This window comes from Rhinoderma darwinii, chromosome 5 (assembly GCF_050947455.1).
Source record: "Rhinoderma darwinii isolate aRhiDar2 chromosome 5, aRhiDar2.hap1, whole genome shotgun sequence".
Taxonomy (NCBI): domain Eukaryota; kingdom Metazoa; phylum Chordata; class Amphibia; order Anura; family Rhinodermatidae; genus Rhinoderma; species Rhinoderma darwinii.
In genome coordinates this window covers 43272173-43292125 of record NC_134691.1, presented here as the reverse complement: position 1 = coordinate 43292125, position 19953 = coordinate 43272173, and the positions used below count along the sequence as shown (strand labels likewise).

At 42.4% G+C, this 19953-nt stretch overlaps 1 protein-coding gene across 3 annotated transcripts in view; it reads right to left on the bottom strand.

Moving 5' to 3' along the window:
* Window positions 1–19704, bottom strand: part of ESRP1 (epithelial splicing regulatory protein 1) — a 59421-nt gene extending 39717 nt beyond the window's left edge. For all 3 annotated transcript variants that reach the window (XM_075825922.1, XM_075825923.1, XM_075825924.1), the window contains exons 1-3: window positions 19190–19704; window positions 18828–18956; window positions 6080–6193 (exon numbers count right to left, since the gene is read on the bottom strand). In XM_075825922.1, the coding sequence (XP_075682037.1) occupies window positions 6080–6193; window positions 18828–18956; window positions 19190–19324 (378 nt within the window). In that variant the 5' untranslated portion in view covers window positions 19325–19704. The remainder of the gene's footprint in view (window positions 1–6079; window positions 6194–18827; window positions 18957–19189) is intronic.
* Window positions 19705–19953: the final 249 nt, after the last annotated feature.

Here is a 19953-nt window from a genome sequence, read left to right as displayed (position 1 = left end):
TGTTTAGAGTCATGACACCCGTGTGCACAAGGACTAATGCATGCACAAGAGTTATGCCAATACAAGAGCGGACTCTATAGTGATTTGAGTGCAAGCCACTATTTTACATGGAACTCGTGGCCTGAAATAAAACTATATTAATGGCTTCACATAGCTGGCTTTTGATGAAAAACCAATATAAGAATTGTTTTGAAAAAACGAAAGTGCATCTGTCTATACAGATATTGGGTTGGAATAGCATCGATTTATAGCTCATGCCAAACACTTTAAATACTAGAGATGGGCCGTGTACCATAACATATAGTTAGATAATTACAAGAGTCTTAGATGTTCATCTTTAGTCTTCATACTAGCAACTTCTGGGATATTTTTAACATTCATTTGGTCTGTCATATGGCATACAGTGCTCCTGAATCTTTACATGTAGTTTCCCTAAATATAGTGGTTTGTGTTCTGAACTGCTTTTGCTTTCAGTTTCTAAAATAGGAAGTAGCTATCTGGCAACTACCATCGTCAGCCGTTTTAGCTCTTATGGGGACAATTCTCTGTCAACCAGAAGGTCCTGTAACACCTCCTCATCCAGCTTACACAGCCAATCACAGCAAGAAAACCTTGGGAAACTCATCAATTGCTGGTTAACAGTCACGGATATTGATAAAACAGGCAGAGAAAAATGTCAAGTCTACTATCCGTTACTCAGAGGCCAATTCATAAAGGTGACAACTAATATGGCTGCACTGGCTGTAAACATGTCCGCCACAACAAAAACAGAAAAATTCCATTATCTCTAAACAAAATAATTTCAAAACTTGGGCTGCTGCTCCAACTTCTGATAAATGACTATTTCTACATTTTCAGTGGAAAGCCCATTTAAAAGGGCGATACGCAGTAACAGCAATATATTATGATTAGTGTCAACACGAAGTAGTCTTGCCATAGAAATGACACTCACAAGATGTTTTTGTTTTGCACATCACTCTCTCAAGACATTAAGCCTTAATGGTTAAAATCCCGCAATTCAGCTTTTTCCAACATGATTTTTCACATCAGAGCTGCTGGCATTAATGACATATTTCTGGTCTCGCCTCACCACCTTTGATTTAAGCAAATCATATATCTAAGTATCATTCACTTCAATAGCCACCCACTTGTCTCCAGCCACAATTTGCTTCAGAACTTAATCTGCCTAACTGCAACACCTAGATTGATTTAAGTTTGAGTCACATTTTATTCCACCACACCCTTAAGAGATTCTCATAAAAACGCTACCACTTCTACAACTTACATTATGCACACAAAAAAAAAAAAAAAGCACAATTTAAAATCAATGAGCTCAAAAAACCTAGGAAAAGTAAAAAAGAAAACATCCTAAGGGTATGTTCACACAGAGTTTTTCGACGAGTTTGACACTGAAACCGCACCGCAAAACAGGCCGTAAATGCCTCCCATTGATTTCAATAGGAGGCGGTTTTCTCCCGCGAGCCGGTTTTACATGCCCTATCTTCGCGCGATTACGCCTCTGACATCAATGGGAGGCAGAGAAAGCGTATTTCGTGGCGTTTTATGCCGGCAGTGCTCAATGGCCGCAGGCGAAAAATCGGTATGCAGGCAGAGGAAAATCTGAACAGAATTTTGAGGTAGATTTTCCACCTGCAAAAAAAACTCAGTGTGAACCCAGCCTAAGGCTTCGTTCACATCTGCGTCCGGGCTCCGTTCAGACCATTCGTCTGAGCTTTCCATTTGAACGGAGCCCTGACTGACAAACGGAAACCATGGGTTTCCGCTTCCATCACGATTGATTTTAATAGTGACTGATCTGGTGCCAATGGCTTCAGTTTGTCTCCGTTGTGCAAGGGTGCCGTCATTTCGACAAAATCAATAGCGTAGTCAACTGCACTATTCATTCCGTGAAAACGACCGAGACAAATGGAAACCATTGGCACCGGATCCATCACCATTGAAACCTATGGTTTCCGTTTGTTTCAGTCAGGGCTCCGTTCCAACGGAAAGCAAACGTCGGAACAGATCCCGGACGCAGACGTGAGCGAAGCCTGACGTACAGACACTGAAAATTCCTGAAACAAAAACAGTTTCCACCTGGCCCTCTCCATGTTTGACTAGAGCATTGAGATGGCAGGTCTTGCAAAAACCTGACAAAAAAAAAAAGGTATTGGTGAATAAAATGTGATGAGAAAGTGTCTTCAGCTTGCCTGGTCTCCATTGACTACTGGCGAGGGGGGGGGGGGGGGGTCGCTACAGTAACCAGCTTCCCAGCCACAGCTCTGCCCTAAGCTTGATTCACAGACTAGTGTCGGAAGGAAGGGGAAACAAAAATTGTATATCTTCTATAAGACTCCGTAATTGCGGATAAAATACTGACAATATCCATCGGCTACGGAGAACTTCCCGTATGTTTAAGGGTGTGTGCTTGGGCCCCAGAAATGAGCTACAAAAAAATAGGACATGTTCTATTTCATATTTACGGATAGTGCGCCTATACTCATTACTGTGAGCATGGACCGCAAATGCAGGTGACACGCAGCGGCCAGTCTGTGCAGGATTTACTGACCGCAAATATCGCACGGACGTGTGCACGGGGCCTTAGGTAACAATAATACATTGAAACCCTCTAATATCTTCAAATCCCTTTCATCAAAACATTCTAAAGTTTAATTTAGACTTTCATCTTGTAGCAATATTCCACCTGGAGAGAAAATGCATTAGTAGTTTATGTCTTTATGTCCAGTTTATGACATTTGCAATCAGGGTATTAAGTAACGCTAACCAAGAGAAGCAGACAGAGACCTAGTTTAGACTAGATGCACTTGTTTCCAGCGAGTCTGACCTACTGGACAAAACGCGACAACGATCCCACCTACTGCAACCACGGGAGTGTAAACTAGAACGAGAGGGAAACATTTTTCACCAGTTGTACGTGAGTTCGGTACCATCTAGTCAAAAGTTTGTAGGAGGTTTCTTTAATATTAAAGTGTGGACATTCGCCCACGTGCTGCCAAGTAACACTATCAGGGACCAGACCAACTTCCGTTTCCCATGCATCTCCATAGGGTAGAGAACCGGTAGGGCTCAGGTTCTTAAACTGGGAGAAATCCACCCTTTATTTTTATAGGGGCTAATCTGCAGATATTCGCATATGTGGAATTGAGCGTCTGGGGGGGGGGGGGGGGGGGGGATTTTAAATAATTTTTAAATGAAGCAATGTATCTGCATATATCTAAAGTGTTCCCTTAAAAGGGATATTCAGTTCATTTATCAACCCCTAAAAATAAAAAAAATAAAGGCTTTAGTTGCCCATTTCGACTGAAGATGCAAGTTGGTAGTAATCCAGACTCCATCCCCTTTAATTGAGATAATGAAAAGACTAGAAGGTGGGTTTCAAGGCAAGCCATGCTCCATCAATCCTCTCAGTTGCCATTTGAGGGGTATTCTAGCATCTGTCTCAAATTGGAGATTACGCACCGTGTGTAAAGCATCAGAAAGCAGAATATTTGTAGACATTTTTACTATCGAACAAGGAAACCTCTGCGCCTGGTAATCTGAATAATCAAAATAGATTTGTTAGAGAATCTCCCTCGGCATCACGCTTGCATCATCATCTACAGATAAAGAACAAACCTTTGTTTAAGTCGCGTTTTCAGGGCGTTGAGCTTATTCTAACACTACGCCAAGCAGAGAAACCAGTCATGCTTGTCAAACTCAGGGACCATCTCACTTTCTGATGCACCTGCACAGCCAGACTCAAGGACACAGAACGATGGCTTACGTCTCCACGTCTACTTTTCTGATCACTCCTAATATTCTCCAGTTATGCTACGATGGGATAATTACCAGGCTGGCAAAAAGAGGGGAGAGGCCGGTGTGTAACTATAGGGAGGATGGGGGCCCACAAGTAACAGTGGGACATGGACCCTGGGGGTCTAAGAGTCTAAAGGCCCCTCGATGCATAAGACATCAGTATTTTAAAATGGCATGTGGTAGATTGGGGGCCCCCCATTACAAACTTATTAATTTGTAGGTCCTGGACCCCATTATAATCTCCGAGTTGAGGGTTGGGTGATAGAATCAAGATTGCCCATATCAATAGTACCAGTTTAAATATAGGAGAGTAGAAATTCTGTAGGATATATACTTCGAGAGTGTAATTTAGTGCAACAAATTCAGACAGACTGGTTCTTTCCATAGCAATAAAATGTCTTGTGCCGTTTTGCAGCGGAATATTCAACAAAATAGGAATGTTGCGCAAATTCAAAGAGCGTGAATATTTCAAAACATCAGTTACATGTATTGTACTTAAATAGTGGATTTCGCACCAAAAATTTGCCCCATCTGAACAGCTACATAGTAGGGCAAATATATAATTACTGCTAAAGAGACAGGTCCTGCACTACGAACAAGTGTCAAGTTTGAGCAATGTAAGTAATATATTTTTGAAAGGGTCAATACTCAGTGCCAGATGATCTCTCTATACAGATGTAGCAATCTTTAATTTGACTCGTTAAATACACCGACAAGAAACTTTAGCCAAACTAGCATATTTCAAAAAAAGCTCAAATGGAATAAAAGTCAGTCACCAACAGTATTCCCTATAAGGTGCGCACCTTTCAAAGTTCGCCCACTCACCAGAGTTTAAAGTCCGCACACTGCCACAGGCAGACGGATGTAGCAGCGTCTCTAGCACCGGAGGGGGCTCCGGTGCTAGCGACAGCCACATTCACTTGTATGTGCGTGGACGCACATACAAATGAATACTATAGGTTGCAGGCCACGTTAGGCCTGTAGCCGATAAGGCGCTGGGAGTCACGCAGGCCGGCGTGATGACTTCACATCACGCCGGTTTGCGCATGCAGTGGAACGCTCCGTCTGTCGTGGGAACTGGGCAAGGTAAATAAAAAAAAATAAAAGATTGTAAGGAGCTGTGGGGAGGGGGGCTGTGTAGCGCTATATACAGGGTGAGGGGGGGGGGGCAATTACTGCATGGCGATATCTACAGGGGGTCTGCGTGGCGCTATCTATAAGGACAGTGGTGTAATGAGGATTCTTTCATTGATGCCTATAATTGGTGTTTATAACTATTTTATTGGTGGAATTGTAATGTTCTAGTATTTAAAAAAAAAAAAAATTTAAATAAGTTTTCCTCTCTTATTTTGTCATCAGAACACCCACCATTGATGGAGACTTTCCCTGCTCCCTAATGGCTCCGCTCAGGAGCTGCCAAGACTTAGAGGGAACATTGGTCACCAATAAATGTAAAATTATACACCAACTGTAAACAAAGATCATCCAACATCTCCCTGTCCACGGGGACTCAGCCTCCGTAATAAAGTATAATTAGAGTTTCTATTCTAAGCATTTCATGTAGTCAAACACAATAGATGCCGAATTTATCCAGTACACCAATTCTCCAATTAACTAAAAGGGGGGGGGGGGGTGTCGACAAATAAGGCTACGTGCTTAATAATTGTCAGACCCTGGAGAGTTTCAAGTTCCAGTCATTAGATCTTTAAAGACTGAGGAGTAAAAGCCCATCTGGGTAGTACAAATCCCGTTTACCTGGATCTTAACAAAAATTCCACATTTGAACCTTCTATCAGGTTTTAGGATATCCAGGCCCCACAGAACCCTATAGCGATGTCAATTCGTTTCACTTGAACCAGTGTCCAGGTCACCCGGCCGTAATACGTACACTAAAATTAGGCTGCATTACGTACATGTAAATGAGGCCTTTGTCTATAAAGTTATATGACGATATTATAAATGGCACATGGTAGGTGGCGGGCTCTTGCAGACTTTGTATTGGGGCCCAGGAGCTTTTAGTTATACCTCTGTGCATAAACTATTGCTTTGCAGAAAATTCACTGTTTTTAATTGGCTCATGCCGCTCTATAAAGCCAAGAACTTTACTCTATGTTGCTCCTGGCGTTAAGATTCCGATTAATCCCACCGTTATTTTCTCTTACCTCAGCATACTATAGTAGAGGATGTCTGCAGCAGACAACAACATACGTAAAAGAGTGACACAAATTTATAAAAATACACATAGAAAAACAGTGCACATTACCTTTTTGGAGGCCTCCGGGTGTAACACTTGTCTGATGTGAAGTTGTCCATCAGTGCACAAGCAGAAGGAAGTCCCAACACCAATATTTATCTCGTTTCCTACTGACTGGTTGAACTGTAACACAAGGAGACCATGTTAAATACAATAATTAGGAGGTACATTACGAGAACGTTATATTCTGCCAACAGCAGGTACCTACAGTTTATAGTTTACACATAGTACCACAAGGTGTACAGCATACTCTAGACTTCGGGCACTTCTAAACTGGTGACAGAGCCGCTATCTCCTACATAATCTGATCGGCGCTGTAATGTAAAGTGTATTTTATTTTGAAAAACAATCAATTTTGAGCAAGTTATGCATGATTTTAGATTTATGCAAATTGCTTTCTTAGACAACTGGGCATGTTTTTACTTTACCAAATGGGCGTTGTACAGAGGAGTGTATGACGCTGACCAGTGTCATACACTTCTCTCCATTTTTAGCAGTACTCGCAACATCGCGAGATCACGCTGTGCGGTCATTAACAGAAGCTTTACAGAAGTGTCAGAAGTGTGAATAGACATCGTGTCTTGGCTGGAGGTGATGTCTATTCACTCTGAAGAAACTTAGGTAAAGTTAATGGGGGTGTATGTGACAGCACAGCATGATCTCGCGAGATCATGTGGTGTTGCGAGTACTGCTAAAAAAGAACGGGAGAGAAGAAGTGTATGACGCAGATTGGTCACTGATTGGTCAGCGTAATACACTTCTCTGTACAACGCCCAGTTGGTAAAAAAGTAAAAACACGCCCAGTTGTCTATTAAGAAAGTAATTAGCATAAATCTAAAATTGTTCATAACTTGCTCAAAATTGATAGTTTTTCAAAATAAAAATAAAAAACACTTATCTACATTACAGCGCCGATCAGATTATGTAGATCAGGAATTTATAATCTGGTGATGGCGCCTCTTTAATGGCAGCAAATAGTGATGTTCAGACAAAGTGCACCATATGTCCAAAAAAACTTTCTACATAAAAATTTAAAACACAATAACAAATAACCCAGTAAACTGACAGCACCTAGAATCATACACCTAGAGCCTTTAACCACATTTAGATGGCACAATTTATCACGATATATACGTATCTAACAAGAATCTACCTGCGTCACTGGTTATTGGCTTGTTCGTATTCAGTAGGGTCATTTAAATACTGGTGTAAGGATTGGTTACCAAAACGAATGAAGTGTATGATGGGTATTGTGATAGTTTATTTACAGTGGAGGTTTAATTTCAGGCAATTTACAGCCACAATTTTGCGATAGTCGTTGCAAAAATAAAGTAAACAGCGCGTGTGAATACACCCTTAATGATCTCAATCATTCCGAAACATGCATATGATTGAGAGGTTTATAAGGCCATTTTAGCGATCTATAGAAGGCCGGTTCCAGACAACCGTAACGTGGCTGAATTTGTGTCCATTTTATGGCTGCAACACCGGGCCACTTACGTTTTTCTGGATTTAATTCAGATGACCATAGTGTTCTATGTTGATCCAAGTTTGTTCCAGTAGAATCAGTGATGGGGGTCCGATTACAAGACACCAATATGCAGCCGTAATTATGGCCATCTGAAACGGACCTCAGACTGCAAACTAATCTTATAAATCATGATATCTATACGCAGACTCAAGCAGCATTCTCAGCCATCCTAAGCTTCTCACACACTTCACATAGGTGACGGACAGCTATTTATTTTGAATCCCCCATATACATGCACGCTCAGACGAGTGTATACGCGTTTCCAATTGGGAGAGGGGAATAAACTGCTGCCAGACACCTCTGGCAGCAGCTTGTCTCCCGAGGGAACAAGGGTTCGGCATGTTGAACTCAACATACCCGATCTTTCTATTCCACGAGATCTGCCATCGGAGGAAAGTCAGTACACCGCCATGCACATTAGTTGGCTGGTACACAGAAATCAGTGGGTTCGGACATTGTAAACAGATAAGAGCTCCATAATGAGGGAACACTGCTCGTCAGAGGAATGCTTAACAAGAGTGTTTAGGGTCTGTTTTAGAACAGTATTGTGCACATATCGTAACACAGAAAAACTACAAATCTGTTCAAAAAGATAAAGTTACACAAAAACGAAAACAAAAATCAACCTTAGTGTCCGCTAAACTTGGTGGAAATATTAAACAGCAGTTATCTACTTGTGTGGAAAATGTACATAATAGATACAGAAATTATTAATTAAAATCTACATCACACATGCACGGTTTGCTCTTTTAATATCAAAACCATCTTGTATTTACACAGGCTCAGTACAAGAGTAAGGGTATGTTCACACGTAAACGCAAATTACGTCTGAAATTACAGAGCTGTTTTCAGGAGAAAACTCCTGAATTTCAGACGTTTTTGCATGTACTTGCGTTTTTCGCGGCATCTTTTACGGACGTAATTGGAGCTGTTTTTCATTGGAGTCATTGAAAAACGGCTCCAAAAACGTCCCAAGAAGTGTCCTGCACTTCTTGGACACAGGCGTAATTTTACACACCGTCTTGACAGCGACGTGTAAAATTACACCTCGTTTGAACAGAACATCGTAAGACCCACTGCAAGCAATGGGCACATGTTTGCAGACGTATTGGAGCCGTCTTTTCAGGCGTAATTCGAGGCGTAAAACGCCTGAAAATAGGTCATGTGCACATACCCATAGAAGTAAAACAGCTAGTAGCTGAATGCAAATGGGGACTGCAACTAAAGTTCTAGCAATATAAAATCTTTTTTGGGTTATATTCTCCATCATTTTAGTAGTTATCTTGAGTAGGAACAGAATTACCAGATAAAGTGCAAGATCAATGTATTCAGGATACGGCTATGAATATGCACACTGTAGGATTTATTCAATGAACTACTATGAGATACATTTAAGCTAGGATTACAGGGCATTTACCACCATGGTGCCCTAAATGCATCTTAGACACCTATACCACGCATTTGGATGCCACTGACGCGTTTGGTCGAGTGACCACTTAGGCTGGCCATACACAGATGTATGTCAGCCAAACCCACAGATATTTGATGGAACCGGCTGATCTAACACGGTGACATCCCGACAGCAGCTGTCAGGGTGAGGGAAGGGTCGGGCATGTCAAAATTCTTTTTTTGCAAATAGACAAGCCGCGGCCAGGAGTCTCGCAACAGCGTCCTCGCTTCTCCGTTGCAGGAACATGCATGTGTTTGAGTCGGGAGCAAAAGCCGGCGGCCGAAAGCCATCTCAAGTGTATAGCCAGGTTTAGACAAAGCATGTTGGAGCATCGAACACTTAAACGAGCAATACACTAAAATCATGCCCACTCCCCCCTGAGGAGTCCAGGCTCACCAAAATCTATTTTTTCCTATGCTCTATAACACCATCAGTATCACAAAGTATCACATACTTCGCGTTGGGAAAAGACTAGCAATTTATACCCCTTGCAGAGTTGGATTCAATTCATATATTTTATAGCGAAATTAATAGGTCTCCTGAGGGGGGAGAAGAAGAAGACAGCAGTTACCAGCTAACTCATTAGTAAGGGCAGCTGGCAGGTCACGTTATAAACTTTATTAGGGAACAAACACAGGATGGATATGCTGCGTAAAAGTACACAGCATATTCATCCCAGGAGCCGAAGAGAATTCCACCGGAAAAAACTCCAAATTGCAGTTTTTTGGGGCCGGGTTGTCGGCTGCAGAAATAGGAAAAAAAAACAAAACACGTTTTTACCATCCATGCAACGTCATGGCGACGCATCCCTCTGAGCGTAGCCCGGCCTCCTGGAATGTCGTTGCAGTCCATGTGATCGCTGCAGCCTTTGATTGGCTGCAGCAGTTACACAGGAAGACATCTCAGGAGCCTGCGCTGTGCTCAGAACAGGGGATCGTGTCACTAGGACTATGGGCAGGGGTAAGTATAAGCTTTATTATTAATTGGAATTTTTGCAGCACAATCACAGTATTTCCACCACATCTTTTTTGTGGGTTTTACCTTCCCTCTGAATTCAATGGTGGAAAACCCGCAACAGAAGAGCAGAACATCCCAGGTCAATTAATCTATTTCTCAGCGGATTCTTTGTGCGGTGTGCGGACGAGATTTGTTCAAATCCCACCCGAACTGCTGCTACTGTAATACGCGGTTGAAAATCTACAGGTGTTTATGCCCAGTGTGTTCCTACCACTTACAGATCCTGCACAGAACATACCTGGTTCCAACTCTGCTGCACACCCCTCAGTCTCTCCTCCTGGCTTTCACGCATACGGGGCACTAGGCTCTATGTACCATAATTGGTGGTCCCATCAAACAGCTCCTTTTGGACTTCCATCTTTTCCCATATAGCTGAGATATTGAATACTCTTTTCATAAACACCCTTCGGTCTGCCTCTTGGGTGACAAACCCAAACTTGAAAACTTGCCAAATCTAAAAACTCACCCAATTTATACTGCTTGCAGCCTGAATTGTTATAGCCTTCAAATAAAAATCCCTGATTTGTCTTATCAAAAGCTAAATCTAGAGTCCATAGAACTAGCACTTATAAAAGAAAATCATAAGAACCGACTGTTTACCAAGGATGTCAAATCTGGTGGATCAGGTCGTCTTCCTCCCGCCTACATTATTATGTACTTGAGATTAAAGCCACATTTGTTTCTTCCTCATATTACCTTGTATAATGTCACAGCCGTATTGGAGAATACTGTACTTTGGTTGTAGGTTTCCGGATTGTTCTGATTGGCAATATGCCCTTCCAGAAGATATTTCAATACGCGTATTTTTCATTCTTGCAAATCCAAATACCATTTCAAATTAAATGCACACAAGGCATATTACGTGCGGATTTGCCTCGCGCATTTTCGTGCAGTAACTCTGCGGCGTAATACAGTACCAGAAAAGTACAGAACAAGAAATCTCATCTACACATTGAAGAATTTTTCCGCACGTATATTAACCTGCGGCGTGTACTTTAAAATCTGCGTATTTCCGCTTGCTAATTGAATCGGACTAGTTTATATATTTAAAAAAAAAAAAAAAAAAAAGGATTTTACATTCAGATTTTCTGCACCAAATTCCGCAACGCGTGCATGTAGCCTAGGTGAGAGTCAGGAAACCAACAGTGTGCATTTTGGACAACCATATTTCACATTGCATTGCTGTCACTACAATTTTATACTCCATGTCCCATAATGCAATGTATTACCCACTAGAAGCACTGAAAAGGCACTTCTAGAACGGAGTGCAGTTCCATACACGGAGCGCTCATGCAGCAAATGCCACAAAATACAACTAAACAAAAAAAATACCCAGAATTCTGTTTCTTAATCCAGGCAGGCCTCCTGGGATGACATTTCATCCCATGTGACCACTGGATTTTACATTCCGATTTTACATTGCAAATGCCACAAACAAAACAAAAAAAATCCTCTGCCTCCAATTGATATAAAAAGGCAATATCAGCTATCTTTTGGCACAGATTCCAACACAGTTTCGGTGTCAAAACCAGAGCCCAAATACTCAGTGTGAACTGACCCCAAGTCCTTGGCACAAGGTCTTATCCAGGATCTGTATCCCAATCGGCATGTGTGAATTCTGCCTTCAGCTGGTTTCCCATAGGCATAATAAGTGCGTTTTTGTGCCTGTATTGCATCCGCAAAACCCAGGCTGACTGATTTGCTTTCTCAAAGGGAAATGACGGGTTAATCTGGAGTCTGCCATTACTAAAAGACTAAGCCACATGGCACTGGTGTCTACCATTAGGCATCACATATATTTGTGATTTTTGATAATTTTTCAAAACAATGAAAACCAATATGAAATAGTCACTTTGCTGCTCTAACAGCTTCTCCTCTCCTGGAAAATCTTTGCTCTAGATTTTGCAATATGTCCAGGAAGGATTCAGGTCTACTCACCCACAAGAGTTTCAAGCTGGATTAACACGGGTGAGTAGCAGCATTTTTTTGAGGAGTTTTAGTGCGGCCAGATGTTACATTAAAGTCTATAGCAAAAGAAAATGCGCTACATATAACCGCGATATGGTTTGTGCCACTTGTTTCTTTACGGCAAGTGGCTTTTTTTTTTTTTTTCTGTTAAACAATTTTCATAGGCTCCTCTGCAGGACTTATGCACTCATTTTTTTTTATAATATATATATATATATATATATATATATATATATATAAAAAAAGAAACCTTATGCGAATGGCAGTAAATTAAATAAACCACCAAAAGCCATAAAGAAAAAGCCATAAGGCCTTGCTGGCTCTCAGTCAATCTCCCAATTCATGCCACGTTTTGGTTTTTTTCTTTTAGGGTGGAGGCAAGTACTTCCAATAGAAAATTTCCACCAGAACATGAAGAGCTCCCCCAGATTATTAATTCTCCTCCACCAAATTTAAGATTTGGTACTATGCTCTCTTTAAAATAGTGTTTTACGCCATCCCAGCCAACACTTGACATGGTGATCTCAGGCTTATGTGCAGCTGCCTGTCCTTGGAAACCTCATCTATGAACCTCTTGACTAAAAAAAAAAAAAAAAAAAAAAAAAAAAAAAGTCCTTGAGCTGCCATTGTAAATGGAGCTCCGTAGTAAATATTGTTACTGCCACTTTGTATAGACTTCAGTTTCACAGCTCCAAGATGTCTTGGTTTGACGGGCCAGTTCTAGCCGGGATAAAACGTAACAAACAGACTCGGTGGAGCGAGGACATTCTATAATCATCTCCGCTTAGTACTACCCATTCTCACGTCGTCCATCTATGGAGATTGCATGGCTGTGTGCCTGATGTTCTCTAGTAGCGTAAATACTGTGAAAATCCGCAGCATAACAGAGCGGATGAACAAATCACATCCACACGCTGCGTAAATTCGGTGCAGACAAAAAACGCTCAGAAATTGACCTATAGAACGTTGTTTTTTAATCTGCAGCATGTCAATTGTATTTGTGTAATCGCTGCTTATTTGTTGCAGGTTTTCCCCATTGAATTCAATAGGGAGGTAAAACCAACAATTAGATGTTGCATTTCAGTGCGGAAAAGAAGATTCTGCCGCAAAAAAATACAACTAAATTTAAAAAAAAATACTTACCCAGAATTCTGTGTTTCTTCATCCAGGCAGGCCTCCTGGGAGGACATTTCATCCCATATGACCACTGCAGTCAATCACAGGCTGCAGCGGTCACATGGGATGAACCGTCATCCCAGGAGGCCTGCCTGGATGATGAAGAAACACAGAATTCTGGGTAAGTATTTTTCTTAATTTAATTGTATTTTTTGCGGAAGACTATATGAACTCTTTGCCATGTTTGATACTCCAGACCACCTACACGCAGGAATTTCATTTCTGGAGTTTTTTCATGTTTAGACAAATGGTGGCCTGGGATGGAACGTTACCAATGGGCAATTGGCTACAAGTCAACAGGTCTGGTCAAGTGACAAGGTTTTGCTTAAAAAATTAGGGTATGTGCACACACACACAAAACGGTCTGCAAATACAGGAGCTGTTTTCAAGGGAAAACCACTCCTGATTTTCAGAAGTTTTTTAATCAAAGTCGCGTTTTTAGAACTGTTTTCCTAGAGTATGAAAAACGGCCGTGTAAAAAACCTCCCGTTAGAACAGAACGCCGTTTTTCCCATTGAAATCAATGGGCAGATGTTTGGAGGCGTTCTGCTTCTGATTTTTCAGCCGTTTTTCGGGATGTTTACAGCCCGAAAAATGGCTGAAAACACTACGTGTGCACATACACTAACTGTACTTTCAAACTATTGATAAGTCAGAGCGATATATCAAAAGTTTGGATCGGTGGTGGTCTGGGTGCGGAGACCCCCACCGTTGCTGAAACTAAGGTGAAAAAGCAATCCGCTGAGGGCTCTGCACCTTCAGCTGTGAATGGCGCTCTGTTAGGGTATGTGCAAACGCTTACTAAAAAAAAGTCTGAAAATACAGAGCTGTTTTGTAGGGAAAACAGCTCTGTATTTTCAGACTTAAGCCACTCGCGTTTTTTTACGGCTGTTCTTGGAGCGTTTTTTCTATAGCATCAATGAAAAATGGCTCCAAAAACGTGTCAAAGTAGTGACATGCACTTCTTTTTCGGGGCCATTTTTTTTACGTGGCCGTTTTTCAAAACGGCCCGTCGGAACAGAACGCCATTTTTCCCATTGAAAATCAGAAGGCCTGAAAAATGGCCGAAGATAAGCCGTGCGAACATACACTAAGCCTGAACACATCTCTTATAGATATTCTATGTAAGCCGTCTTCAGCCTGACAGGGAGCGCTGATCACAGCAGAAGGTGCAGGGCGCTCAGCTGATCGCTTTTTCACCTTCGGTTCAGCAACGCTGGGGGTTTTAGCACTTGAACCCCCACCGATCCAAACTTTGAATAGGTCTATGAAATACCAAAAGTTTGATGATAGTGCAATCACTCTTTACATCCCGGCAGCCACTTGCTGTAGAAAATGAGATTTGACCATGATGCCAAAATATTCTCTTCAGGGAGAACAAACAAGTGCGTTTACATTTTTTATTGTATCACTATTGCCAGTGTGTGTCACATATACACTATTGTGTGATTTCTTAGGCATGGGTAACAACTCCAATTTTTAAAGGAAATCACAATCAATGAGGTAATTAAAATCAAAAAGTCTCCTCATTTTTCAGCATATAACCCTACTAACAGTTAACATTAGAAGTCCGGAATACAATGAGCTGGGTAGAGTTACATGTTGGGTGCCAAGCAGATGTTCAGCGCAATGTACACTGTACCAAACAAAACAACGAGCACGTGCCCAAAGCCCTTTGCCATGACTGCCATGTCACCCTCAATATAAAAGATATTACACGACAAACTCATCTGATCACGAGGTTCTCTTTATGCTCCGCAGTATCATTCACAATGAGCTTCCGCTGCATTTTCATTTGATGAGGTTTGATACAAGGCAACTAGAACAAAAAGCCAGCGCCAAAACGTAAAAGTATGAATACAGCCCAAATAATATTCTTTACTTTTTTTAAAACATTGAGTAACTTATTAAAAGTGTTATAAAATGTGGTTCCAAAGCCAAGTCTTCCTTTCCAAGGTCATCACACACAACCCCTATAAAATCAGAGAGCCGCAGTCCGGCTCCTGAGACCACCAACAAACATTCAGCCGACAATGCAACATAATATACGGTGGCCTACGCAATACATGGTTGGCTCAAGTCCACCAAAGAGACTCTGCCCGTCATTGGCTCTCTGATCTGACTTGGGAAGGGTCCCAAGCAGCGTACTCCACTCTATATCTATACGTCCTAATCTATAGAGCTTCTATGGAAGAGCTTCGTCATACGGCATCCAATACATGAAATCAGAGGCATACAGGTGGTGACGTATAGACCCATAGAAGACTACGGATGCCATATTACAGCTCCATACAAAGGTTGCATGGAACCATAATCCATTTGTGTGGATGAGCCCTAAAGGGATCTGATCCATGTTTATGGCAAGATCTATACAGTCCTTACTCCGGTGCGACCATACAAATGTGTGAATGCAGCATGGGTTACTAGCCTTGGGAATAATTTTTATTATGTGTCTAAAAGATTATAAACACACAGAAGAACTATATCAGAAAATCCATAATTACAAAGCCATGTACTGCCATATATTCTAGGGAGTGTTGAAAGAGCAACTCCCACACACAAACTTTACAAGAAACGCAAACTTTTTGTTTTAAATATATTGAAGATGGTGTTAAGGCGAGACGTTGGAGAGAAGAATATATCATGTGACTCCCATCGCTCTAACAGTGGCCTGGGGTGTAGGCATGTTGGGAGTTGCAGTTTCAAAACACCTGGAGAGCCGTAATTTACAGACCAGCAGCCCAAAGCTGGTCAGAAACGTAGCAGCGAATTTAATTAAAGGAGTTAATCCAGTCAAACTGCTCAGTGGTCTGATCTTAGACCACCAGTGAGTTCCCCCAAAAAAACAGGCTCTATAGAACATTAATACCTTTAGGCACTGCTCATAGATTTTAGGGTGTTTTTTAGTGCGGCCAGATCTTACACGAAGGTCTATATTAAAATATCAGATGCACTACATACAACTGTTTTGGTTTGCGGAGTTTGAGGTAATTTTGTGGTCAGACACGTTTTGTTTTTTACCCAAACGCAACTAGCTCTGGTTGGGGCGTTTTTCCTAGAGGTTATTTTATAGGACATCAAAAACGCCACAAAAAACACGAAATGCATGTACAAGATGACACTACAAAAAAAAAAAACGTTACATTTTAACACATGTGGTTTTTGCAAGAGAAACTAGTAATAAAAGGGTTTCAATTGTAAAAACCGCAGCTAAATCGTGCACGTTTTTTAGCACGCTGCCCAAAAAAAAAGACTCAACTAAATGCACCCTTAGAACATTGTATTCAATTCTTAGCAGAAAATCTGAGCAGCGCCAAAGATTATGAATACAATATATATATATTTATATTAGATGTGCCAGAGATCTCCACCACGATTCTGGATATATATTCACAGCCCTAATTCTTAGAATATAATGTATATCTGTCTCAATTCGGACAGCGCCATATTCAACATTTCCATATTATAGAAAAACGTACAATAGCAATGATATCCCTTAGGCCTTATTCACACGAGCGCATTTCCCATCCACGTTACAACGGACGTCACGCAGACCTAAGCAATTCAATGGGTCCATTCAGCCATGCAATGTTTTTTCGCGCAGCGTGTCCGCTGCATGTCCTATTGAATTTTTTGAGCATCACACACTTCTTGAAGTCAATGGGTGCGTGAAAATCAGACAGCACACGGACGCACATCCGTGTGCGGTCCGTGATTCATGCAACAGTTGCTAAAGGAATAATAAAAAAAAAAAACCTTCAGTATTTTTTGCGGATGTAAAAACGCATGACTTACGTGCGCAAAAAACTCAGACGCGCACCATAAACGGATGCCACAAGGAACTGCAACGCAGGAAAAACGCTGTGATTTTTACACGTGCAAAACAGACACATTTGTGTGAATAAGGCCTTAAACAACGCCAAGTAGAAGACAAAATAAAAAACATTTATCTTCCTAAGGCCCTGATTACACACGGTTTTGATGCAGTTTTTGCCTCAGTTTTTTTCAGGCAAACCCAGAAGCGGACACAAAGGAAAGGAGAGGCATCAGTTTTTTATTTATACCTTTCCTTCTCTTTGAACTCACTACTGGCTTAGGGTAAAAAAAACAAACAAGAACTGCATCAAAACCATGTGTGTGATTTTGGCCTAAAGGTGTCAAATGGTGACCGAGAATAATGCGTCCCACCTCCAGGAAGGCACCACCCGGATCTCTGCCCTTGTGTGATTACAAGTTACCAGCAGACGGATTATGGGCGGATAACGCCACAGCTGTAGTTGAGCAAACCCAAGCCACCTGTTCAGTTAATGACTTTGTGGGTGTAAATGACTCGCAGAAAAAAAAAACTGGTAAATCGTGTGTGAAGAACACGGGGATAACGTCGAGCGCTTCCTGAGGTAAAAACCGTGCAGCTGGAGGCAGCCATTGTGTCAGCAAAACGGCAAACATCCAGATCATAGTCGTCTACATGTTAAGCGGTGAATGGGTTAATTACAGCACATGAGCAGAAGCGAGCCCTGAAAACCGCCATGTTCATAACTGCACTATCATAACCTACGAGATTACAGGCGAGAAGTTACTTTCAGCAAAGAAAGCGTTAACGTAAGCACACACGAGATTACTGACAAGGAAGTCCTGACAACCGCCGTGATCACCAGCAAATGGTAGACACTGCGGGGGTTAACGCTGTCAAACCGGAGCACTGCTGAACGCGGACGCTTCTGTCAGCAGGCGTTATGGCGTATTTCTTAAAAGGTCACCAAATATGGCACATACGTTAAAACAAAGTGATTTATTAATATTAGAAAGGGGTGGAGGACAGCGGTGACGTCTACGAAAAACTGAACAAAATCTTGACCGGTTAACTAGACGCAGCGATGGCGACAGCGTGTAGAGAATTGTAGCGCGGACAAAAGCCGCAATATATTATATGGAGCAGCAGATTACTTTACTGAATCACACGTAGGATTTTTCAATTTCTCCCCCTTTTTCATAACGTCAGCGCTGCCATTACGTGAACTAAAATATGGAGCAATGCTATAAAAAAAAATTACAGCCGTCCCCCCCCCCTATATAACATTTTATTTGCTAGAAACATGACCCCCTGCGTCACATGACCTGACACCATGACAGGCCTTTCCTGCTATTTGCATATGTCAGGGGCGCACCACCGCCTCAGGCAGAACCCTTCCCTGACTGACGGGGGGGGGGGGGGGTAGTTTTTAGCAAATATATAATTCATCCATTTTAAAGAGGGGGGAGGGGCCACTTTTCACCTTTAGGCATCAAATTGGGCTAAAGAAAAAAGTAGAGCCCCCCCCACGTGCGCCATTTTTTCCGAGTCCATATTAAAGGCATCACACTGATTACCAAACCTAAACCCACCCTGAGAAAAAAAAGAAAGTTTAAAAAAAATTGCGCAATTCATTCATAAATCTGGTGCAGGCTTCTCTTTCAAGCTATTTTATGGAGGATTACACATGAATACAGGTGGCAAGCACAGAGCTAGGAAAGAGTTAATAAAAGCACATTTCCTACGAGGGAAGCCCCGAGCAGTGCCATGCTGACTGTCTCCTGAGGCAGCTGCAGGTGTGGAGGGACAGGGGGCGCCTCACCTGCTGCAGGGCTTCTTCTAGCTGCGGGGCCAGGTACAGGCTCTCGGCCTCGATCTTTGTGGCTTCAGTGCATTCCTCTGTCAAGTCCAGGTGGTCAGGTTGGACCTTAACGTCGTGCAGCTCCCCCACCTGCAACAGAAAAGCAGCACAGAGGCGCTTCAGCAAGTGCACACCCCACCATTTCCCAGTGTGATGCGTGCAATGGTGGTGTCCGGGGCCCAGGTGCAGCTCTCAGTCTGTGATAAAGACTCCATTTTGCTACTTTGTTATTATGGGACGCTCTCAGGTGTCCTGGTTACTCCCCCCACCATCCCAGGTACGAGACTAGGGGGCTCCTGGGGGTCCTTAAAGCGACCACTCACCTTCTGGTTGGCCAAATCTATCACTTTCCATAACAGCTGGATGACTTCTTTCTCATCAGAGCCCAATTTAGCACAATTTGCCCCCGCAGTGCTAGTGAACAGAATCACCAGGTAATCCGGGGAAGCCGCAGTCATGATGATTAACAAGTGGCAAAACAATTATATACAAAAATAAAAAACATAAACTTTCACCTTCCCCCAGGAAAAAGTGAAAGAAAAGCCCCCCAAATACAGCACCACCCTACACCTTGAATCACCTCCACCTATAGATATGGAAGAGGACACCCTGGGGACCTGCACTCACTCTGCAGGAGGATCCAGGTTGGGGGGGAGGGGAGGGAGAGGCCGGTTTTGCCTCTTTTTTGTTTTGCACTCCTGTAAAAGAACCAATACAATGCAGGCTGCGCCCCTAGCAGGCGCCTTGCAGTGGCTGGTGACTTGTCATTGGGATGGGTCGGACCCTCCCCCTTCCCACGTGGTCTCCAGGTAAGAGATACCTGGCCAGGTCGCCTCGGCTCTTTTCGTACATTCTCGGCTGCGGTCTCTCTGGTTCCCCCTACAGGCGCTGAGGAGAATGATTCTACTACCAATCTGTATGGAACACGTAGATTGACATTGTCAGAGTGCAGGGATCAGGGACTTACATTATTCTTTCTAGGACAAGGTCACATAGAACAATGTGCTGGTGTCTGGTGATGACTATACAAGTCACTATGCAGGTGATGATCCCCAAACCAAAGTGGTCAATCAATACCGGTTAACGT